This window comes from Astatotilapia calliptera, chromosome 3 (assembly GCF_964374335.1).
Source record: "Astatotilapia calliptera chromosome 3, fAstCal68.1, whole genome shotgun sequence".
Classification (NCBI taxonomy): domain Eukaryota; kingdom Metazoa; phylum Chordata; class Actinopteri; order Cichliformes; family Cichlidae; genus Astatotilapia; species Astatotilapia calliptera.
This window is the reverse complement of record NC_137424.1, coordinates 14182451-14207439: the sequence shown is the minus strand read 5'-3', so window position 1 is coordinate 14207439 and position 24989 is coordinate 14182451. Positions and strand designations below refer to the sequence as shown.

General features: G+C 43.1%; 1 protein-coding gene across 14 annotated transcripts in view; it reads left to right on the top strand.

Annotated features, from left to right (window-relative positions):
• peli3 (pellino E3 ubiquitin protein ligase family member 3) overlaps positions 1-24533 on the top strand; it is a 43864-nt gene extending 19331 nt beyond the window's left edge. For all 14 annotated transcript variants that reach the window (XM_080299737.1, XM_080299735.1, XM_080299740.1 and 11 more), the window contains 5 exons: positions 7652-7781; positions 13419-13520; positions 15003-15218; positions 21783-21971; positions 23770-24533. In XM_080299737.1, coding sequence (XP_080155863.1) covers positions 7652-7781; positions 13419-13520; positions 15003-15218; positions 21783-21971; positions 23770-24369 — 1237 coding nt within the window. In that variant the 3' untranslated portion in view covers positions 24370-24533. The remainder of the gene's footprint in view (positions 1-7651; positions 7782-13418; positions 13521-15002; positions 15219-21782; positions 21972-23769) is intronic.
• The last annotated feature ends 456 nt before the right edge of the window (positions 24534-24989 follow it).

The following is a 24989-nucleotide window of genomic DNA, read 5'->3' as shown; positions in this document are numbered from 1 at the left end:
ATGGCTCAACCCTCTGCCAAGGAGCAAAACAAATTCTCTTTCTTTGCTTTTCCAGCTTTACTACTGAACAAATGTTTAAGCTGGGAATGATGTCACTCCCAGCTCTGACATTTGACCTTTGAGTGTCAAAAGTTCCACATTAAATGGAAACCATGTTTTAGCCATGAGATGCATTTGATAGACAGATGAAAATATTAGTAAATAAGATAATAATTCCCATCTTATTAATTTCTGTACTCTCTAGATGTGCTATAAAGATCTTGATGCACTATATATTTTCTTGATTAGAAACAGTAGGTCAGTGTAGGTCACATGCATGTATGGAGAAATGATGATTCAGGGAATAGGCTAATAACAGTCAAGCCCCAGATTTTCATTTGGCGTCGAGGTCAAGGATATCTTCCTGTCTGCTTCTGAGCCTCTTTCAGTGTGGGTTTGATTTTGAGATTGAAAGTCCAGTTATGACCAGTTGCACTTGCACATCTGGAATTTCACCAGGAAGCTTACTTACTTACTAAAGAGCATAAACTTGCCAACTTGTCTTCAAACTGATTTGACGACTAGTTTTCAACCACTCGAGGTTTTGCAGACATGTAACCAATAACCATGTGACATTAACTTGACCCATAATTTCTCTGTATTAAGTTCTTCTTTTTTAAGTGCTCTGCAGGCTTCATGAAGCTATTTCAAAGTTGTTATTTGAACACTGCTGCTTTTCAAATCATTTTGAGTCTTGTCTTTGTACTTTAGATTGGAAAGTTATTTCAAGCTAAATGAAAGTGTATTAGTGTATTACCAGTTTTACCTTGGTAGATGTGCATGCGTGTATCACTCCTATCAGCTGTGTGGGCTACATTTTGTGGGGGCGGGTCAGGCTCTTTGGAATTATCAAACAACCTGACACAGCACTAATGTTTTTGTCACTTTTTACAGAAACTCAAAGTAATGCGAGTACTTCCAAGCTTTAAACACTGAGTGGTCGTACTCTGTCCTGCACTCCATGTTATCCATTGTTGATCTGCACATGTCTGTTGCTGCCACGGAGTCGCACGCTCGTACGTCACTGTCATGACACACTCTCACAAACAAAATCACAGTTTAGTGACGCAGCCTGCTTACGGGAAAGTACCGGTAATGTAATTACTTTTTTGGGAATATTATCCCTTATATAACGCAGGAATGACTTAAAAACATAAAGACCTGGATGCCATCTAATTTTCTGATTCTACATTCAGATCAAACCGAGGTTATTGGCTGTGACACTAATAATCGTAGAAATAGAAGGCTCTAACCAGATTCTTACTCTGGACTGCACTGCCTCGGCCTTCACAGTGAGGAGCGTCGGAGTCATTTTCGGCCAGGATATGTCCTTTAGTGCACATATCCTTACTGACCGAACACAATCAGTCAGGCTTGCAACCAGAGACCATCCGCCCTGCCACTCAGCACTGGCTCACCACAGGGATGTGTGCTGAGTCCACTCCTGTACACCATCTACACCACTGACTGCACCCCCCTATCCCTGCAACATCATCATCAAATTTGCAGACGACAGCACGGGGCTCATCACCAACGATGATGACACCGCCTACAGAGATGAGGTCCAGCGTCTGACAGAATGGTGTGACTACAATTACCTCACCCTCAATACCAGGAAAACCAAGGAAGTGGTCATGGACTTGTGCAAGACAAAAGCTGATCCCCCTCCCCTGTCCATAAAAGGCGAGTATGTGGAGAGGGCGTCCTGAGATGAGTTGGAACAGGCTGCAAACCTACTAGTGTTCTTCTATCATGCCACAATCGAGAGTGTTGCCATCCCTGTGGTACGCTGGTTGCACAACAGCCGATAAGAAGAGACACCAGAGGGTCATCAGAACTGCAGCGAAGGTGATCGTCTGTCCACTCTCACCCCTGGACTCCATTGTCAGCTCTAGATGTCTCTCTAGAGCCACGGCGATTATAACCACCACCTCTTCAACATCCTGCCCTCTGGCATCAGGAGCAAAACCAACAGACTAAAGAACAACTTGTCAGAACCATTAATGCAAATTAAGAGCATGAGCAGACCTCTGCCATACAGTCATTCTGTCGCTGCTATTGACTCTGTGCGATATTTTGGTCTTTCCTTTTTCTGTACAATATTCTGGCAGATGTGCAATTACCATCCTCATCCTTAATGACCACAGCCCTTAAACCCTTATTTACTTATTATATCATATATAATCCCCTTGTACACACACCCACAATGTTTCTGTAACTCATACACCGTGTATATAGTGTGCTTATAGTGTGCTCACGTGGTATCATGGGGTTATTTTAACAAACGAAGGACATTTTGCCTGATAATTATTTTCATCCTCCTGTAACTTTACTGTATAAAGAGCTAAAACCTCTTTCAGGAGTAGTTAGTCGTTATAAGAAGTGTTTGTGAACTAAAAATGAAGAATGTGGGATACTGTTTGTCCGTGATTAAAACTGTTGTGCAGGTGAAGCCAAAGGCAGGAATGCTTCATCATATTTTCTAGTCTTTGGCTTGGAAGGAAGTTGGTTTGGAAGCATATTTGGCGATGCTTCATCCTCTGCTTTGCGTTTGTGTGGGAGCCGCATCAAAAACCTGTCCGTTATGCTAGCAGTGTCCAAGCGTTCTTTTTTCTTTTTTTTTATACCGTGCCCCCCCCCCCCTGCAATGGCCCTGCGCCCCCCCTGGGAGGCACACCCCCCATTTTGGGAACCACTGGGCTAAAGTTGTGTCTCGTTACTCTTAAGTGTTCCTGGAGTCTCTGCGTCATCACATCCTTATCTTCTCCATCCACCCTGAGAGTAGGTGAAGTTGTTCCAGAAATATTTGTTGTTAAGCAGTGTGCCAACATGCTTTCAGCACACTGAAATCTTTGGCAATGACTGAGCATGAATTTGACTGAGCCTGGTGTTCGCAGGTCTTGCTTTAGCTCAAAATGAACCAGAATCTGTCATTTTAAACAGATATGGTAAAAAATGTCTGATAATGATGAAAAAAGTCCAGCATTCTTGCAAAGTGTCATATGTAAGCAGACACTAATGAAAAAACAAAAATAGGACTGACCCAATGCTCAGCAATGGATGAGTCTTTAAAGCATACTTTTACTCGTGTTGTGCTTTTGCGGGGAGTTTTTCCAGCTCCTCGTGATTTGTCAGCGCTCCTCACTCCGGATGTTCCTGCTACCTCTCTCTCCTCTCTGGCCCCAGCAGCTAGCTCCTCAGCGACTGTAGGACTGTAGGACTGACGCTCGCTGCATCTGCTCCACCCAGGTGTCATTGTGGATGATAACATCATTCACGGCAGCATGTGCAGCGTGTGGATGCAGCATGGTCCATGAGGCGCAGCAAAGTGGTGCTCTGACCAGGAGGAGTGACAAATTAGTGCAAATTACTGTATATAGAGTGGAGAAGACCTTTTTTTCCCCTTGGACTGTGTAGACAAGGTAATCTACCAGTAGCATGGGGCATGGGGTAGGCGTCAAACCGTGATCTTCACTACAAGAACGATGGGACTACACCAAGCTTTCTGTGACTCCTCTGTCACCCCCATCTCCAGCATAGCAGCCACTTCTTTCCGAATAATTTGCTTGTTAAGCACAGACAGTCTATAGGGACATGAACACACTGTCACACGTTTGAAAATGATGCTCTAAAAGCGTTGTGCAACCAGGCATTGGGAGAACACATCTCAGTGCAGAACCATCCACTCTCTGGTGTTGTGTGAGATGGTCATCACAATGGAGCAACGATAGAATAGATCGATTTGACACATAATGTGCTACAGAAATAAAATTGACATGATATTGACATTAGCAGAATTTTGCTAAGCCAGCATCCAATATCAACATCAAAACAAGCAAAGCACTCTTGTCACTCAGTACACACAACATCATCATCAGACATTAAAGACTGGCTGACACAGAATTTTCTTACCCTAAACAAAAATAAGACTGAAGTTATTGTTTTTGGATCAGTTAACTCATACCCTCGGCCCTTTTACCTGTCATCATTCCCAGACTGTAAGAAATCCTGGAAATAGCTCTTTTAAATTAGAGAAGCAAGTTTTCAGAGTTGTGAAGACCAGTTTTTATCAGTTCCGTGAAGTTGCAAAGCCTTATTTTCCTCCTAAAGACCTGCAAAAACTTATTCATGCCTTCAACACCTCTTGATTGGACTACTGTGGTTCTCTTAGTCCAAAATGCTGCTGTATGTCTTCTAACAGGTGTTAGAAGGTACGATCACATCACTCCAGTTTTATCAAATTTACACTGGCTCCCTGTCCATTATCGTGCTTATTTTAAGATGCTTTTACCTACTTTCAGTTTTATGTTTTAAATAAACACCCAGCTATCGAAGCAATAGCAACTAAACAGCACTGAGATCATCTACCCAAATGTTTTTAGTACAGCCGAGGTCTCGATTAAAGCATAGAGGAGATCGAGCCTTCTCAGTTGCAGCGCCTAGACTCGATACTCATAGTTCAGAGTCTATACAGTCTTTCAAATGCTATCTTGAAACTCTGAAGACTCTGAAATTTTTTTTACATTGGCTTTTAATTCGAGTTCATTTTGAGTGACACCAGGTCCTCTTTTTGTGTGTTTTTATGTTAAATATATTGTATTTGCTTCTTGCTTCTTTCTATTCGCATGTCTTATTTTCCTGTATTTCTTTTTTCTTTTGTTTTCTCTTGTTCATGAACTAACTTGTGAAGCACTTTGGTCAACTTTGTTGCTTTTAAATGTGCTACAGAAATAAAAATGGACGTTGATATTGACAGTAGCAGAGTTTTGCTAAACCAGACAGACTATCATTGGAAAATGTTGTTACTGCGTAGTGACAAAAATATTTATGTGACCCTGAAAGGGGATCCAGCTCGTGGTTACAGCAAAATGGTGATAGATTGTCTGACACAGCTAGAAAATGACAATCCTATGGACTGCAGGGGAAAGCTACACCAAGTCTGTACTGAAAACCCAAACGCCACCCAGCCATTGGCTCAGTTTTTTTGGATAATACCAGGGTGGAAATAAACTCTCAGGACATACCACAAGTCACTGATCACATTAACTTGGTGGACAAACACATGACGTTCACCAGGGAGGATCTGAAAATTAAAGGCTAGATTTCTTAGACTGTGAAATTCAGTAATGGGCATTTAAAAGTTATCATGTAACATAACCAACACATACAGATGAGTAAATAAGGTTTGACTCTTATCCAGTGAAATACAAGTTTGACACAAATTGTGTTCATTCTGTGTTATGAAACACAATGAAAACCATCCTCACCCACAGATGCAGCAGCAAGAGCAGCAAAAGTACATGATATCAAAAAAGCATTGAGTGAATGTGAGGACGCTCCAGGTAATCCAGGAGAGAAGGATCACCGCTGCATAAACGAGAACCTTCAGTGGTCCCTTATATGTGAGCAGGCCCATTTTTTCAGAATGCCACCTCTCTGTGGCTTTCAAACCCCACAACACTTTGCATTAAAAATAGGTCCACTCCCAAGGTCAGCTGCCCTGGGACAAACAGGTTGATGCAGTGCACTCTGTTAAGTTCCAGGAGGATTGCTGTAAATTACACATCAAGAAAACTAAACAACCTCTGATTGAATGGATGCACGATACAGAACAGCTACCATGTGAGGCTAGGATTATTTACACCTATAGGCCAGTAATAAGGGGTTCAAGGATTCAAGGAAGCTTTATTGTCTTTCTCATTGCATGTTTCCATGAGGTGGAACAAAATTACCCATGGTCCCAGTTTTCCATAAAAACAACAGAATGACAAGTAATAAAACAGTACCAAATAGAATAATACAAATAAGTGAAGTGCAACAACCTGAGTAACAGTATGGAGTATAGATATAGAAGTGTTTCAGTTTTATTTCTATAGCACATTTAAAAGTCTCAGGTACATCAAAGTGCTTCACAGACGAGCCGCATTTGCGGGGTTACAGCAGTAAAGGAGCAGGAAATACAATTATCAGCAAGAGAAATACAGTTATAAAATGGTGACGTGACAACAAGCATGAACCGGGGAAACGTTAAAAACTAAGTTGTTTGGAAGGCAAGCTTGAACAGGTGGGTTTTTAAACGTGATTTAAAGGATTGGATCAATCGGCAAGCTGTTCCAGAGTTTTGAGTGTAGGTATAAATATTTTAGCAGCAAAGTATCAGCTGATTAAGGTACTACAGTAGCAGTTTCTTGTCCATTATGCACTGAGAAGTCTCAGAGCTTCTGGAATGAAGCTGTTTCTCAGTCTGGTGGTTTTGCGTTTGATGCTCAGCCTCCTGCCTGAGGGGACAAAGAGTGGGTGTGCTGGGTGAGTGGGGTCCTGCATGATACAGGTGGCCCTCTTCCTGCATCTGGAGGTGTATATTTCTGTGACGGTTAAGAGGCTGCCTCCGACAACTCTCTGTGCAGCCATCATTTCAAACTAATCCCTCTTTCAAAGATGAGGGTGATGTGCACATCCTGGAGAAGGAGGAATGCTGGCTTGAGCACAGAGTCAATGAGGTCATTTATGTGAAAAGGGAAAGACCATCTCTGAACCAAAGAGGGGCCAGGGCTGCATCTTTCACCATCTTACGGTGCAGTGTGCAGCCCTTCCTCAACTCCCCTTGAATGGTATTCATGACCATTGTTCAATATCAGTTTGCATATCACCACAGTCTGACCACACACCTCACTGTCAGTCAGCAGTGCTAGCTTTGGTCATTATGCAAATGCACTGTTTATAAGTCTATGGAAACCTGCAGTCTGCTGAGACTGAAGAGTTCATTTGAGTGAAAAGTGATGAAACGTTTCTTCCACTGAAAATGCAACGCTCAGATGACAAGCATCAGTTTTCTGGGATTCTAATTCATGTTATTTTTCATTCAGATGGTAGATCTGCACATGAGCTGTTGCTTAACAAACAGAATTATAATTAAATGTTATTCAGCGGTTACACGGGATGGTTAGTGTAGGCTAAAACTAGTCATTTGCAGTATTTTAAAAGATTTTTGTTGACCTTTTTTTCTTTAATCTGACTGCTGAGTATACTGACTTGCCTCTTGAAAGACTCATCAATTTGAATTTAAGTTGCTCATGTTTTTTAAACACTTGCCAAGTACTGCTTTTGTACAAGTTTCTTACTGGCTACAATTTGGAAAGCAGCCACAATGGCTCCTGTAACAGCTGTTTATATATTGTAGAATATAGTTGGTACAATTCACAAAGAGTAGTGAACTTCAGAGCCAGCAACATCAAAGGTCAGATAGCCTGTCGACAAAGAACACATCTCCAAGAGCTACCAACAGATATGTGACTGACATGAGTCGTTGTTTTACCACCTGCCAAATCCCACTTTAAGCCGTGCACCTACGTAGTACACTTGAATACATGGTGCATGAAATAGTTTCTTTCTGAAACAGATTTCTTCCTCATCCCAGGTTGCCAGTGTTGATTTCAAAAGTCCACTGACCAGCCCAGCACTGATGCAGTTTTCCATTGGGAGCACCTTTGACTTATATAGAATAAAAAAAAAGAAAAACTTGCTACGATGTTTGTTTTTCTGCTAAGGAATTGTTTAAACTTAAGTCTTTATAGCCATTATAGTGAGGTACAATTGATTTTATTTTTCACAGGCACAACGGGTCACTGGCCAATGGGGACAAAGGTCGCAGAAGAAGTCGTCTGGCTCTTTACAAGAGACCCAAAGCCAACGGGGTCAAACCTGATGTTATCCACAATGTCTCAACTCCTTTGGTGTCAAAGGTAAGAAATCAGTTTGTTATACTATTAAGTAATTCATCATTGAATTGTCACTGATCTGAGCAAAAAATAAGTTACAATGAAAATATGTATATACTGCTCAAAACATTAACCTGATATTTTCAAACATCCACTCAGTTAAACTTCTGGGATATTGATCTAATCAATAGTAGCAGAAGGGCTTATTGATCAGTTTCACCTTCTGCTGGTTAAATACACAAGGGATCATGAGGGAACAAGAAATGGGAGGGAAACACAGCTGGAGCTAATCAGACACGACGAGACAGAGGAGGCAAAAGAGAGGGAGAGGGGGCGAGAGAGGGCGAGAGAGGGAGAGGGGACGAGAGAGGGCAAGAGTGGGCGAGGGAGCACAAGAGAGGCAGAGGGGACGAGAGAGGGCAAGAGTGGGCGAGGGAGCACAAGAGAGGGAGCACAAGAGAGGCAGAGGGGACGAGAGAGGACGAGAGAGGGCGAGGGAGCACAAGAGGGGGCGAGAGAGGGCGAGGGAGCACGAGAGAGAGAGAGGAGAGAGAGGGCAAGAGAGGGCGAGGGAGCACAAGAGAGGGAGAGGGGACGAGAGAGGGCGAGAGAGAGAGGGGACGAGAGAGGGCAAGGGAGCACAAGAGAGGCAGAGGGGACGAGAGAGGGCAAGAGTGGGCGAGGGAGCACAAGAGAGGCAGAGGGGACGAGAGAGGGCGAGGGAGCACAAGAGGGGGCGAGAGAGGGCGAGGGAGCACAAGAGAGAGAGAGAGAGGAGAGAGAGGGCAAGAGAGAGCGAGGGAGCACAAGAGAGAGAGAGAGGAGAGAGAGGGCAAGAGAGGGCGAGGGAGCACAAGAGAGGGAGAGGGGACGAGAGAGGGCGAGAGAGAGGGGACGAGAGAGGGCAAGGGAGCACAAGAGGGGGCGAGAGAGGGCGAGGGAGCACAGGGGAGGGGGCGAGAGAGAGTGAGGGAGCACAACAGAGGGAGAGGGGGCGAGAGAGGGTGAGGGAGCACAGGAGAGGGGGCGAGAGAGAGTGAGGGAGCACAAGGGAGCGAGAGAGGTTGAGGGAAAGAAATGATGGAGTGGGGAAACATGGACAAAGTTTCCAGACAGTGGAGGCATGGAATGAACACGAGAAGAACAAGGGGTCAGAAAGGGGACACGAGACACAAGGACACACACAGGCACATAAACAAACACACAGAGAGGGACACAGAGGACAAAGACACAACGGGAACCTAAACGGACGAGGAAGTCAAACAGAATCAAGTCAAAACTAATAAATCAACCTGAAATAATAAAACAAGAAAACTCAAAACACTGGGTCAGAACCATGACAACATGAACGGTTTTAAAGGTGGAGCCCACTGATATTTACCTTCCCCCTCAGTTTTTGACCAGTGTCCTGCATTTGAGGTGTTTATTAATGGGACCATTATGCCCAAACACCATATTAGGCATGCTTTTTTATTTGAAAAGCCCGAAGAACCGCCTCCCCTCCTTTTTTGTCTTGGGACGCAGGCAGGCTGAAATGGCTGTTTTTCCATCTTTGCATCAGCCAGCCTCCAAAGTGGTACCCCAAACACTGTAACTCCCTCCGTCCAACAGCGCACTTCTTTGGGTTGGCCGTGAGCCCTGCATGCGTCACGGACATCTAGGTAGGCAGCAGCAGCTCCAGTGTGTGGACGTAGCACCATGAGGTGCTGGAAAGTGGCTCAGAGCAAGCTGAACTGAAGAGTGAGGAATTGGCACGACCCATACCTCCAGTAGCCCTTGGTTAAATCCAGCATCATAAAACAAACAGCAGTGCCCAACCAGTCCAGGAGCTCATTGACCCGGGACATGGGATTGGCATCAAACTGTGAGACTTCGTTCACCTTGTGGTAGTCAACACAGAACCATATAGACCCATCTCTCTTTATTCCAAGAACTATGGGGCTTCTATTACTCCCAGCTTCAGCATTTCAGCCAATTCCTTTTACACAGTTTGTGTCTTGTGCTCAGGTAACCTGTGGGGCTGTGAACACACCGTCACACCAGGCTGCACACCAGATTCATACAGCCGGGCAAAGTAGAGAACACATCTGTAAATCACTGTTGCAACACAGCAACATCCACTCTCTGGGCCACAGCTGTCAGTCTATGCGTTTTTCGCTTATACCCTAATTTTCACCAGAACCAAGGGATGTTTATGAATGTCCCCACACACACACCTAACCTCCACCCGCTCTGTGCCCAGCAGTGCGCCTGGGGGAACCAGGGTTTAGTGGACCAGGGTCTGCCTACAGCCCAAAGCCACCATAGCATGGAGTATACCTGCCTTGGAACTAGTGTTGGTCAAGTTACTTGAAAAAGTAATCAGTAACTAATTACTGATTATTTCCCCCAAAAAGTAATCCCGTTACTTTGCTGATTACTTATTTTCAAAAGCAATTAGTTACTTAGTGACTTTTTAAAAATATGAATAGGTAATAAAGCAATTCTACTTTTTCTGCATTATCAATCATATAAAATGTAATCAAATGAAAACATTTAAAACTTGTTTTATTAGTTTTAATCTTTTAACTTTATGCATCAAGCAAAAATTAAATTATATGCAACATTCTCTGACTGGAATAAATTTGTTTACCATTTAAACCCATTTCCTGCATAAATAAAATATGTTGTTGTGTTTACACTCACTCTTTCAAATAGATGCAGGTAAAACACAGCAGAAAATAAATAAAATGAAAGACTCAGCGGTCCTGTTGCTCTATTTTCACCTGTTTAGCAGGAGTGGGGCAGGCGGAGGTTTGCCCTGGTGCAGGTGTGCCGCGGCGGTCATGTCGGTGGAGGGATCCGGGAGTTTCTCTGTGAATTTCACATTCCCGTGGCAGCACACTTGGTGCTTGCTCGAAAGTTTCTGTATTTTTTTGCTGTAAAAAGAAGTTTTCTTCCCACGCAGTAAACAGCAGACACTAATGTTTTTGTCACTTTTTACGGAATCAAACTCAAAGTAACGTCAGTGCTTCCACGCTTTAAACACTGCACGCTCATACTCTCTCCTGCACTCGTTACATTATCCATTTTTGAGCTGCACACAGCTGTTGCCACGAACGTCACACTCGCTTACGTCACTGTCATGAGACACTCTCGCAAACAAAATCAAGGTTTAGTAACGCAGTAACACCGTGCGCTAACGGGAAAGTAACAGTAATCTAATTACCTTTTTTGCAATAGTAATACCTTGCTTTACTCGTTATTTGAAAAAAGTAATCAGATTACAGTAACGCATTGCTTGTAACGCCTGACTGCCCATCTCTTCTTGGAACCTTACCGGCGACCTGGAACAGCGACGAAGTTTTCCTTGTCATAAGAGTTTGGTGGGCTCCACACCAGCTGTACATGGTATAAAGATATTAATAGTAGGACAGCAAGAATTAATAACAGACAAGAGGAGTATATACAAAACAGGAAGAAGGCGCACAACAGAGGACAGGACCACAGATTCCACCCATCACTGTGGCGCCTCCTGCGGGTGGTGGGCTTGCAGGACGATGGGCCTATGTCCCTTTAGGTGCGGCCACCAGATGCTCACCCTCGGGCATCCTCCCCAGGGCTGGCTCTAGGGCGGGGCTCCAGTCAACCTATCCCAGGCAGTGTTCCCTTGATCGTGCACTCATAGAGGTCTTCTGAATCGATTTTTGTCTGGTCCCTCAACCAGGACCAATTTGCCATGGGAGACCCTACCAGGGGGCAAAAGCCAGACAACATAGCCCCTGGGATCCCTGGGACACACAAGCCCCTCCACCACGATAAGATAGCGATTCGTGGAGGGGTACTGTTAAGACATTTATGTAATATAATTTTAAATAAAGTTATTCTAGTGTTCATTCCTTGTCAGGATTCAGACACTTTCTGCCAGGTACTGCAATAAATTCTGCATTGTTTATTACCAGCATTCAGGTTGGGAGGTCACATGACTGTAACCCATGTGAAATACAGGGCTACTAAACCCCTTGTAATTATTTTGAGTTATTGTTTAGTATTGTTATACAGTGGCGCTCTGAAACTATGTATGATGACCTTACATGTTGTGCAAAGGAAGCGCCGTCTGTGTCTTCCTGGTGAGCTCTTTCTAAGGAAACTGGACTCAAACTCTGAGCACAAAGAAACCAACATCTGTCAAGTTATTTGTGTTGGAAAATTTCATTTTCAAAAACCTCCTTCTCGACCCACCTAAATGTCTGGGTCTCTGTTGAAGCTGATATTGCACAGGTCTTGAGTAGAGGCGCTGCGTGATGATGATCATGCTTCGATTGCACAATCCTAAGAATATAGAAATAGATATAGAAAAGGACATAGATACAGCAAGATTACATCTCCCTCCCTTTTTTACAAAAAACTAGTCTCACTTAGTAGAGAATGAGTTTCTTAAATTGGGCAAAAGCTGGTTTTCAAATTGTTTTGCATTTTGAAATATGCGGGGTTTTTTGGTTATGTGTCTTGAGATTTAAAAGTGATTATTTTTACGTTTGGATTGCTTCTGTAAATGGTAGCTTAATGCATTAAGAACTAGCGAGCAATAATAGCAAACGTTGGCAAGATTTAATGTAACAATTATTGAGCAACACTAATGAGATCAATACAGTAACCTGGAGACCCCCAAATGGGAGTTATGTAACGTATGCACCACCTTGAAATTACATATTATCCGAGAAGTTGAAGCTCTTTTCTTTTCCCTCCTGCTTCAGTGAGGTGAGGTTTGGGGCCATTTCCCTGCTTTTCAAGTTTTCTCAACCAGTGCAATTCTTCTTTGATGGTCATCTGGGCACAGGTCTTCATTAAAGCACAGATGCTCCAGGTTTGGGAGCCCTATAGGCATAGGTCCTGGCATCTTTGATACATGATAATTCAAGTATCTTGCTTTCCATTTTTTTAGCTCAATGTTATTGACTCTCTTGATAGTTTCATATTTTTTTTCACTTCTTTACTTTCATAGTGGATTAATTCCACTGACTCTTTCACGCGATTAATAGCTTACAGGTCATTGGCTCTTTCATTAAAAATATACAGTTATTTATATACAATTAAAGTTTTTCATGTTCGGTCTTGTACAAACAGCAAACTACTACTTTAGGCCAAAAAGACCTCATTAGACTTGGACTCCTCATTAGCGAAGAGAAAGAAAAAAACTGTTTCTAGTTTTAACCTCATCACTCTGCCAAAGCCTTAAAACTTCAGCTGCCATGGCTACGGGCTATTTATTTAACAGTCTTTAATAACCTTACTAACCTGAGCTAACGGAGTCGTATTTCTCATCTGTGCAAGTAAAACTAAGAGGGAAGCTTTGAATGCTCAACTCTGTGATCAAAACCAAATAAGTTGCAAAAGCAAAATTTATATGTAATGGTTAATATTTAAATCTGCCTTTAGAACATGGTTAATGGCTGCATTAATAATGTAAAAAAAACACACCGTGCTGTCACATTGACAGTAAGACATTGAGGATAGATGCTGTCTGTGTTGTTGTTAATATTATGATTAGTATTTACAAAAAACACCTATATAAATCCAAGTGCTGTTGTTGTCTTTAAAAATAGAAAATGCTCTCCAAGTAGATTTTCTGGAGGTCAGTGATGTGATGTGGTTGATGTATAATCTGTTTTCCTTTGGCAGGCACTCAGCAACAAAAGCCAGCACAGCATCTCCTACACACTGTCACGGAGCCACTCTGTAATTGTGGAATACACCCATGACACCAACACAGATATGTTTCAGGTCAGTGTCTACACACACACACACACACACACACACACACACACACACACACACACACACACACACACACACACACGTGTGTGGTTGCCAATTCAACATTTTAGTTTTGTTTCCTGTTGTGGAAAAAGACACTGGACAGTAAATAATCGTGTAAAATATTGTAACAACGTACCACAAACAGAAGACAGAGCCGTACCACTGGACACTGGTCGGGGTGAAATCTGTTAGCTGTTGAACACCTACCCTCAGATAGTCTTAGCTCGAGGAAGAATATGAAAAGGAAAATAGTAACTGTAAAAACATAAGCTGAAATTTGATGATATTTATTTAAACTTGGACCTTTCATACCGAGTAACAGTATGACAAATCAAAGGATAATCGAGGTTTAATAATGGCTACAAGCCTTTATTCAAGCTTATTTATGTCTCTCAGGATGAAAAGGTTTAAAGATGACAACATTCTCCGATGTTCTTTGTCACTGATTGACCTAAATATCACATATTTACAAAATTAAACTAATATTTTTTGTTTTTCTGCTTCAGACTTTAAAGCAGTTGTTGTAGATCAACATAAAGCTGTAAAACCAGCAGCAGTTGTTTTCCAGTCTGCAGTCAGACCTGTGTGCCCTCAGCAGCTTGCAGTTGTTTTCCAGCCACCTTCTCGTATGAAGAAGACCCAAACAAAGCCAGGGCTCCACTGTTCTCTATTTAAGGGTCAGATCCATGAGTGGAGTCCCTGCTCCTTCTGAATAACACACAAAAAAGTCTGCATGTTTGACCTTTTGTGTGGTACAGCCTGGTTCCAGTAACTATTAAAATACTGTTCCTGTCACACATTGTTCTTTTTATAATTAAAACATGCACAAGCCAGGCTCGAAAGCATTTTGTTCGTTGACTCTCACTTTGTTGATAGTCAAAATGCAGCACCACATAGTAAACACAGAGGCGTGTCCGTTGTACATGGACTTGATTGGTTCTCGTGTGGTGCTTTTCTACTCAGAGCGGTCAAAGTGAAATCACTAATCACAAGTGTTGTACTACTTTATGTATTTGGTCAAATGTTACTGAAAACTGGCTTCTGCCATTCAAAACGTATGGACCCATTCTTATTGGTTAATCCAGGTCTCACCATTTTTCAGAATAATCATCTTTGTGCTGGTGTTACACTTTCCACATCTGCCTGGCAACTAAGTAAATCAATTCAGTCTTGCTATTATTGTAGGGCCAGGTTGTTGGCCTGTTCTTCCTTTACACAGTGAGGTCTATAAAGTTTTACTAAAATCACACAGCTGACAGAAACTGAAGAAAGAAAAAATCAGCTGGAACATATGATTATCTTCTAGGATTCTTCACCCGACTGATGCTTGTATGCAAATAATTGCACATATTTCTAAAACATGCACAATAAGACTGCACTGGAGTGTTTGTGCTCAGCATGTCTTTGTATGGTCTCAGTGGGCCCTCTCTCTCTCGGTTCTCTCAGATTGGCCGGTCCACAGAAAGCATGATTGATTTTGTGGTGACGGACACAGCCGGCAGCAGTGGTCAAGTTGGGGGTGCGGTGGGGGAGGGCGGAGGCCAATCAGTTCAGAGCACCATCTCACGATACGCCTGCCGCATCATGTGTGAGCGCAGCGCTCCCTACACCGCTCGCATCTACGCCGCTGGCTTTGACTCTTCCAAGAACATCTTCCTGGGGGTGAGTGTTCCCTCCCACGTGGGTGACAGGCATCGCTTGGTACGCGCCACTGGTAACCATAGCAACCACGGTAGTTTGACAGAAGGGATGTGGTTGTTCCACCCACGTGTGACATCAGAGCTGCAAGAATGCATGTCTGTTCATGTGATGGAGCTGCATGAAAACGTGAAGGGGTGTGTGTGTGCGTGCGTGCGTGCGTGCGCGTGCGTGCGTGCGTGCGTGCGTGCGTGCGTGCGTGCGTGTGTGTGTGTGTGGGAGTTAATAGTTGTTACTCATGAGTTATGAAAGAGACTTTGGTCATGTGTTTAATCTTTAGTCAGTAAACAGATCACATATTATAACATTTCTGATCCAAATTAATATTCGGTGCTGTGTTTAGTGTCTTACAGCTGAGTTCATCACTCCCTGCAGACAACATCAGCAGACAGTGATGCAGGGCAGCAGCAGCATATTTTGCAGCATGAATGGTCTGACTATAATAGTGGGAAGTTTAAATCCTGCATTTAAAAGTGGAGAGGACGTCTTTCTCCTCTCCTGTGGCTGGTCTCATGGGACAGAGAGTTAAAGGCTCTGTCCCATGTAAAGTATTGAGAGCTGCAATAAGGTCTGTTGGGCCAAGCACAGATATCAGTCCACTGTCTGATACCAAGATCACTGTGTTGTTTCTGCGCTGTGAATCCAGACTGAAATTATGCAAACGATCACAGAGCCCATTTAGATCAACTTTTTCAAACAGCTTAATTATATCTACCTTATAAACCTGTGGTACCTAACTTATTAATAACAACAAACTCATCTCCGCTTTATTTAGAGGCAGAACTTTTTTAAAGAGTTTTACAGGGATGGGGTCTTGTGCATTTAGCGGCAGTCTGCATAAAGTAGCCCAGAGAGATCAACGGGAGAGAAGTGGTCTGTAAAGTATCAGCAGTTTCTGAAGCAGTTTGACTTGTTAACAGATGTGTGACTCGAGACAGCCGTGGTTACAAAGTTACTGAAGTCATCACTACTGCTAAAGCAAAACGATGCTCAAACGTGCTGCGACTCTTTGTCAGCCAGGCTAAAGTATTGAAAAGCAACATAGTGTCCTTCTGCTTTTCCCTTCATCAGTAACTAGTAACTAATACTAGGTTTAAAGGAGGTTTCTGAAACAGTTACAGTCTCTCTGCGCTAAGTGAAATCCTGCATTTGAACACCATTTGTTTTCGGATGTGACAGGAAGAGACAGTATAGCAAGTAGTTTGCCTGAACTAGCTTGCAGGCTTTTCTTCATTTTTTATAATACTGTACTCACCAAATGAAATAATCTATACATGTTATGGTTACATACAACAGTTTTCTACTCCGGACTCATCAGACACTGGTGCCTTTGACTCCCTAAACACGTAGTCTGCAAACCTGTGGATAAGTTCACCAACTAAACCACTTTTTATATCTCTGGGTGTGTTCTCACCCTCAAAGATATGCATGTTAACTTAATTAATTCTAAATTAACTGCAAGTCTGAGACAGTTGGTGGGAAATCTGACTTCTACAATATATAAACCCAGATATGAGCTATCTGGGGATATTTTTTCAAATTAGCCTCCGGCTGTTAGTTCCCGTACGGTATTTGAAATATTCCTTCCTTTCTAAATGTTGATAATCTTAAGAACCGTAGCAGAAGCAGGGGGGACAATTTAAAATGTGACACCTCTGTGCTAAGAGTACCGAGGAATGATAATAAGATTGACAGCCCTGACAACTTGGCTATCAGAACTAAATTTCTGGACTGCTTTTCTACTCTGAGCACTCAAAGCGCTTTACACAACACAGATGTATAATATTGTACGGAGCAGATGTTGTCTTTTCATTCATATTTAGCAGCTTTGTTGTTTGTTACTGTTGCCTTTCCGTCAGATCAAAGCTGTGTGGTTAGTCCCGTCTGACCTCTGGCATCAACAAGATATTTTCAGCCAGTATTGCTGCTAACTGGATTTTTTCTCATTTCTCTGTAAGCGGAGATGGATGTGCAGGTCAGCAGTTTCAGAAATAATTAGACCAAACACTTCTGGCACCGACCAACGTGCCACATTCAAAGTCACTTAAAGCACCTTTTTAGCATTTAGCAAAGCCTGACCAGAGATTATAGCCCTGCACACTTCAGAATTCATCCTGCTTCTTTAATCAGCAGTAACATAAACACTGAATCTAGTTTCACTGTCAGCCATACAATCCATGTTATGATGATGCACGCTCAATCATCCAGGTAAGTAAATCTCCAAAAGATCAGTGGTTGTTGATCAGTGGTCATGAGAATCTGCATAATTAAGATTAAGGAACTGACCTCCCAGCCCATTGTTCCTTCAGTGGGCTGGTTTCAGTCATTATGCAAATGTCCTGTTTATAAGATTGAAAGCTGCAGTCAGCTGAGACTGAAGGAGTCACCTGGTGATGACGAAACGTTTCTCCCACAAAACGCTACGTCCAGATGAACAGGATCAACCTTTGGAGACGATCCATGTCATAACACTGTCTCCACTGTGTTTGGCAGATGAAGATGTATGAATCTGAATCTACTTCCTATCCTTCTCCATCATTGTGGTACAACTTTGTTTCATCTGTCCAAAGAATTTTTTTTCCAAGCCTAAGGAGGCTTTAAATGTTTTCTGGCAACGTCTATGTGGAGTGAATAAGGCACAGCGGGTCCAGGGATCAGTGTTTTGAGCTATTTTATTTACATCACAACACCCCAACCTGAGTCCCCGTGTTTTTAACTGGGCGTGATTAAGGATGCCGTGCAGGTGCGCCCGCCCTCCCTGCACGGCACCACAGGCCACGCCCCACCACAGTCTAATTTGGCCTTCCTGTTTTGAGTGTAACACCTAGTTTGCGCCTTGTTGTTGTGCATATTTACATTCATGAAGCGGCTGTTGATTGTGGACTTGAAAATATTATGAAGGAAAGAAATCTACAGTCATTTAATTTAGTTTGTATTGACTCGACCAGCTAGATAGAGAGAGAGAGTTTATTCATCCCACGGGGAAATTGTTGTGTTACAGCAGGTGATAAAGAATACAAATAAACAAGAAATAAACAACATAGTTAAAACAAAAGTGGCACAGGCACCTGTTAATGGTCTCATATATGATGACAGTGTAGCAGAGGAACAGCAGCTCCTGTGGCAGGTTGAACTCCGAGTTGCAGTGCGTACAACCTCTGCTGGGCCTTCATCCCGACAGACTCTATATGTGAGGACCAGATTGTGTGTAAAGGCAGATCCCAGGAATCTGAAGTGAGAGTATTTTTGAGGATGATAAGACGATGATGGTGGGAAGGTTTCTCAGAAAGTCCATGGTCATCTCCACAGTCTTGAACAGGCTCAGCTCCAAGTACTTCTGACTAGGGATGGGTACCGGTGTCCGGTGCCATGATGGCACCGGTTCTGACATAAACGGTGGTAACCAGACCGAAAAGCAGCGCACATTTATTTCGGTGCTTTTTTTCCTGAGCTGTGATACACTTCTAGCCAATCATTTTACGTTTCCGAGGATAGTAGGCGGGGCCAGGTACGTGCGTTCTGTTAGAGCAGAGCTACAGATTAAAAATGCCCAAGGCGAAGCGGTCAAAAGTCTGGCTGTACTTCACAGCAAAATATACAAACTCAGCAGCAACAAGTGCTTTAAGCTGATACTGTGATACTGTCAAAGGAGGTAACACCTCAAATCCGATGAAACACCTGGCGACGCATAGCGTTTTTTTTAAAGCCCAGAAATGCGCCGTATTTGATAGCTTGCTGCGAGACCTCACACCGAGCACATCTACTGCGGGTGGGTTGGCTGTTATGCAACATCCCCCAAAAACACAAAGAGTCCTGGCCCCTAGCCCTGCCAGTGTAGCAGAAAGGATGACGGATGATGACGGCAGCAGCAGCCGTTCTTCTCTGCGTGAGCAGCTTAATGTTGTTCGAGTGTAATTTACGTTGAGTAGGCTAACCACGTTATTACATTAATGCATGTAAGGTGAACTAGCAAACATCATCATAGCTACATGCTGCTGTCTTCTTGTTTGATGGCAGATACTCCCTTCACACTGGCCAAAAAGGCTAAAATGACCAAAGAAAAAGAGGAAAACAGTTAAACATGAGAGGTTTAGGACAAAGTTTGTGTTTTTTCCATTGTTTAAGCACTGCTTCCAGCCAAGAGTGATACCATATATGCCCCATAGCTGCAGAAAAGGCTAACATTGTTATCTTTTTACAAAAAACAGCTGAACATGAGAGGTTTTTGGACAAAGTTTGTGTTCTCCATTCTTTAAGCACCAGTTTGAGCACCGGCACCGTTTCAAAAGTACCGATTTGGCACCGGTATCGGACAAAACCTAAACGATACCCATCCCTACTTCTGACTGCACCAGTCCACCTCCCATCGGTACACAGACTCGTCACCATTCTGGATCAGAACAATGATGCTGGCGTCAGCCACTAACTTCAGGAGAATGATAGATGGCTCTCCGGAGGCGCAGTCATTAGTGTAGAGGGAGAAGAGCAGCAGGGAGAGAGCACACCCCTGGGACAGGCTGAAATGCTCCTCAGCCTCACCTGCTGCTGCCTGTCCAACAGGAAGCTGGTGATCCACTGATAGGTGGAGACGGGCACAGTAAACTGGGGAGCTTTCAGTGGAGGATTAAAGGTTAACCTGAAGGCCAAGACATAATGGCTTATATCCCAGGTTGGTCGAGGTGTTGCAGGACATAGTCCTGCATCCTTGGCCAGTCTGTTTGCCCAGTAGGCAAACTGGACAAACAGGGGGTCTGTGATGTCCCTCAGGTGGCTCAACACCACTCTTTCAAAAGACTTCATAACCACAAACGTCAGGGCGCCAGGCCTGTAGTCATTTAATCGTATCATGGTGGATTTCTTTGGGATGATGGATACAAATCCAGAGACCAGTTAAAGATGCAGCTGAAAATGGTTGATCAGCACAGACTTTCAGGCAGGAGGGGGACACGCCCTCGGGTCCTGCAGGCTTCCTGGTCTTCTGTCTTTGGAAGAGCAGAAAGAGCAGACACAGGAGGAAAAAGGACAACGTAACATAATCTGACATCTACAATAATAAAAGTCACTTTTAATTAAAGATAACATTTGAGATATGATAAGATGAGATCAGGGATAACTAATATATTTAAACGGATGGACATAGTGTAGAATCTACATGGTAACTTACAACATCACAACCCTGCGTCCTGACCGTCCACTTAACCCGAAGTGCACTTCACCAGAACTGTAACTACAGGTTTGGTCGACGCAGCAACAACTGAAGGAAGGTTACATCATAAGTAGATTTCCTGCAGAAGTCTAAGTCAGGCATAAATCAGGCCCTAAATGTTACTTTTTCTTTAAAATGCCAACATTTATATTAAAGTAATATTTTTCACAGGCTGTTCTGTGTTTTATTTACCTCCATAAAACACTGTTGTTAGAACACGCTGTGGCAAGTGTGCACATTTTGTAGTCCACCTACTGTATCCCTGCCTGCACCCCCTAAGGAAACAAACCCCTCCAAACACCTGGGTCATTAAAACATGGCCATGCTCTCCTCCAGCTCTAGGACTGTGTTGATCTCACAGACTGGTCCATCTTTGGAGAGCAGGAGCTGGAGACCTTCACTCAGGCTGTCCTGTGTGTACAGAATGTGACAGAGGCCAAAGCAACTGGTGTGGAGCACCCAATAAAGGCCTATTCTATTTTATTCTATTCTATATTGTACTTTCAACACAGCGGACATCTGGAGTCACATCTGGCTGTTCTCTTCTCCTAAGTCCATATTGATTCTCCTAGCCACTAAAAGAGGTTAGGAATAGGACACAGGAGGTACTTTTGGAACGCACCCCTAGTTTCTGATGAGCTGTGAAACAAGCGCAGCTTTGACAACAGCCGACTGTGGCAGTGACGTAAAGGCTGGATGCCAATAGGTGAGGAGCTTTATGTAAGCGCTGTGTGGGGTGAAAGGAGAAAGAGCTTGATTTACTTTGGTACACTCTTCATTTCTGTCTGTTTTTAGCCAGATTATGCACTGTAAATATAAATGAGGCCCAATGACACTAACCTGTGTAAATAGAAAATTATGAAACTCCACGAAATATGAAACAGAGACCTGATCATAGTTTGTATTGGGATAAATTTACATTAGGTTAAACATGATCTACGACCTGTTTCATGCATCTTACTGTGATGTTTTTAGTGAAAAATAAACAGAAATATTTTGTTTTCAAGTCCACAAAAGCCTTTCTAAGCTAAATTACAGTCAGAATGAGGAACGCAGCCCTTTATGCTTAATAAAGGTTATTTTTATTGTATGTAAAATAGTTTTAAGTTAGGAACTCTTAGTGTGCTTTTCAAAGTCATCATCAAAGCCAGCATCTCTGTGCTTTAGTCAGTACACTGGTCTACACTGAGCTAGCAGAAGGCAAACGCAGCCATAGCTGCTTCCTTACTAACCATCTCTAACAACAGCCTCCAGCACCTCACAGTCTTCACGTTAACCTGAATATCTGCCTGCTCTGTGTGTGTCCATGTGGGGAATCTAAGGAGCGGGCTGCCAAATGGAGAACATCAGACGGCCTGATGGATGGTCTGACTACCAATGGTGTGCTGGTCATGCACCCAGCGGGCGAGTTTGTGTCTGAGCCGGCTCCTGGGGTCTGGAGAGAAATCTCAGTCTGTGGCAATGTCTTTGCACTGAGGGAGACACGCTCAGCCCAGCAGAGAGGAAAACTGGTAAGAAAGCAGCTGATGTGTTTCATGCAGACTTCATGTGGATACAAGTGTCCAAACTACTGAGCCTGACTTAAAATTGCAGGGCTTTCTTTTGATGATTGATTCATCACAGACTGCAAAGCTAAACAATATCAAAAGCTACGAATAACTGTATTTAAAGAGTCTGTATTTAAAGAGTCTGTATTTAAAGAGTCTGTATTTAAAGATCCTGTTATGTTTTTTTTATTAATATTTCAAAAAGGAGGAAAGACGTCCTCTCAGCAGTATTAGCTCCTGATGTGTGTTTGAGTGCAATTCTTTAAATGGGATTCTGAGCTGCAGTTAAACTGCACACTATTCTTTAAACCGTGCAATAATGTAAAGCCCATGTAAAGGCCCGTGGCCACAAGGACCAAGCAAAAGAAAAGAAAAATGTCAGTATACTCAGTATACAGTCGTACAGCACAGTCTCTCTGACATTTAATTAGGAGGCAATGATTTGGTTGGTTTCTCTGTCATCACAGAAATATCGAGTCGAATAACGAACTCGACTTAAACTAAACTAAACTTAAATTTAGGTCTTGGTTGACTTTATACAAACATTTCTTGGCCCAGGATAAACATCCAGTTTTTCCCAGCATGTGGATGATTTTAACTCCAGTAACAGTTTCAGCTGATTTACAAAGAAAAACGTTCTGAGGAAATAGACCAAAGCTGGACGAACACAGTGTCATAATTCACCACTACTTCCTTTGTTTGAAACATTCAAGCTGTTGGCTGCACACCATCCTGTAATGATGAATGAAATCTTATTTTTCAGTCCATTTCTGGGGCCTGCTGAATAATCTAAATCTAAATAATCTAATATAAAAGCTAATCTAATAATCGAAATGATCACAGAAGGTGTACAAGTTAAGTAAAGCAGTCAAAGACGAACTGCAGCTTAAGGACGGTGACCTTAGAGCAGCATTAGAAATAATGGAAATAGTCAAACTAGGAAGTATTTATTCTTAGCGCATTGAAAGAAAGATGCAAATATAAAAACAATAAATGCATAAACACTGAGTTTTCTTTGTCTTTTGAGTAAATAAATTTAAATGTGACTGAATATTTTTTTCTGCCTGTGTTCAGACATCTGCTGACTTGTTGCTTCGTCGAGACATAAACAAACAAAGCTGCTGTCTGGTTCTACACATCAGCGGTCTCCAACCTTTTCTACGCCACGGTTTAACGTCAGACAATTTTTTTACGGAGCGGCCTTTAAGGTGTCGCAGATAAATGCAACAACATGATATGACCGAGACAAAAACTGTGGTACTTTGTAAATATAATAATAAATCTGAATTCACTGTGTAACTTTATTAGCAGCTTCCTCCTGAAATGCGCCAACAACACTGAGAGCAACATCATAATGCTTTTTGGTCGCTATGGTAACGTGTAAATATTTCTTTCAAAATAAGACACACAACTACAACACAGGAAAAGATGATAAAATCCTGAAAACCCTAAATTTTACACCCGAGCCTCAACTCTCACAGACCGGTACAAACAACTCACAGACCGGTACTGGTCCCCAACCCGGGGATTGGGGACCGCTGCTCCAATGCTGTACACTCCATAGATTGCTACATCCCTTGAACCTTGAACCCTTGAACCCATTGTGTGGTGGCATAGAAGTGTAAAAGTTTTTCTAGTTTAAGAAAATTCCCAAAATTCCAGGAATACGAAAAATGATTTTGCCTGGTTCAGTTTCTGATAATGATGCTTTCCTTGCTTCATATCTACACTCACATTTTCCTTTTTCTGTTCTGCTCTGAAGGTTGAAAATGAGTCAAACACACTCCAGGATGGTTCACTGATTGATCTGTGTGGAGCAACCTTGCTGTGGAGGACCCCCCCCGGATTGCGGCATACTCCTACTCTCAAACAGCTGGAGTGCCTTCGACAGGAGCTGAACGCTGCGAGGCCTCAGTGTCCTGTGGGCTTCAACACGCTGGCCTTCCCCAGCCTGGCCCAGCGCGAGATTGTTGACAAGAAGCAACCCTGGGTTTATGTCAACTGCGGTCACGTACACGGCTACCACAACTGGGGCTACCGGAAAGAAAAAGGGCCCCCCGGCCCCGGAGGCACAGCACCTGCCGGCACAGGTGAGAGGGAGTGCCCTATGTGTCGAAGAGTAGGCCCCTACGTGCCGTTGTGGTTGGGCTGTGAGGGGGGATTGTACCTGGACGCTGGGCCACCCACTCATGCTTTCTGCCCCTGTGGTCATGTTTGCTCAGAAAAGACAGTAGCAGGGTGGAGCCAAATCCCATTGCCCCACGGCACTCATGCCTTTCATGCTGCCTGCCCTTTCTGTGGTACCTGGTTGACAGGAGAGCAGGGCCACATCAAACTCATCTTCCAGGGGCCCGTTGATTGAAGCTGAGGGAATTCAGTGCGGGCAGATTGACTAAGGACCTGCTGACTAAAGACTGTGTGTGCTGACATGATAAGCTGAAAGCAACTTGCAATAGTACATACCAAGGCTTCACACGGAATATGAAGTGTATGGAGAGTATGTAAAATAAATTGTGTTGAAAACAACGTGTCTTTATCTTTTTTTTCCTGTGTCAGCCTTCTAATAGCCAAGACTGCTGCTCGCATCCATGTAGGATGCAGCTGGTAAACAGTACAGCCAGGGGGCGCCAGAGGGAGGAAAGGGTCCATGATTGACAGGATCTCTAGAAAACCGCAGAACAATCTATTAGTCTTTTTTTAAGATAAAAAAAAAGACAGAAATGATTAACCTAAAAGAGACAACTGGACAGTTCTCTCTCTGTGTCTAATTGCAGGAGGCCCCTTGTAAAATTACATTTTAAAAAGATATCCAAAGGATCATTTAAGTCATATTTGCCAATACTTAATTATTTCAATTATTTTGTCCTAAACGTTATGCAGCCGTCTGCCAGCAGTTAGCGCAGCATTGTTGAAAGCAAGATACATCTGTTAATCTAAGCCTGATCGTTTTGTAAACGCTACTGAAAAAGTTGCTGAAATGAA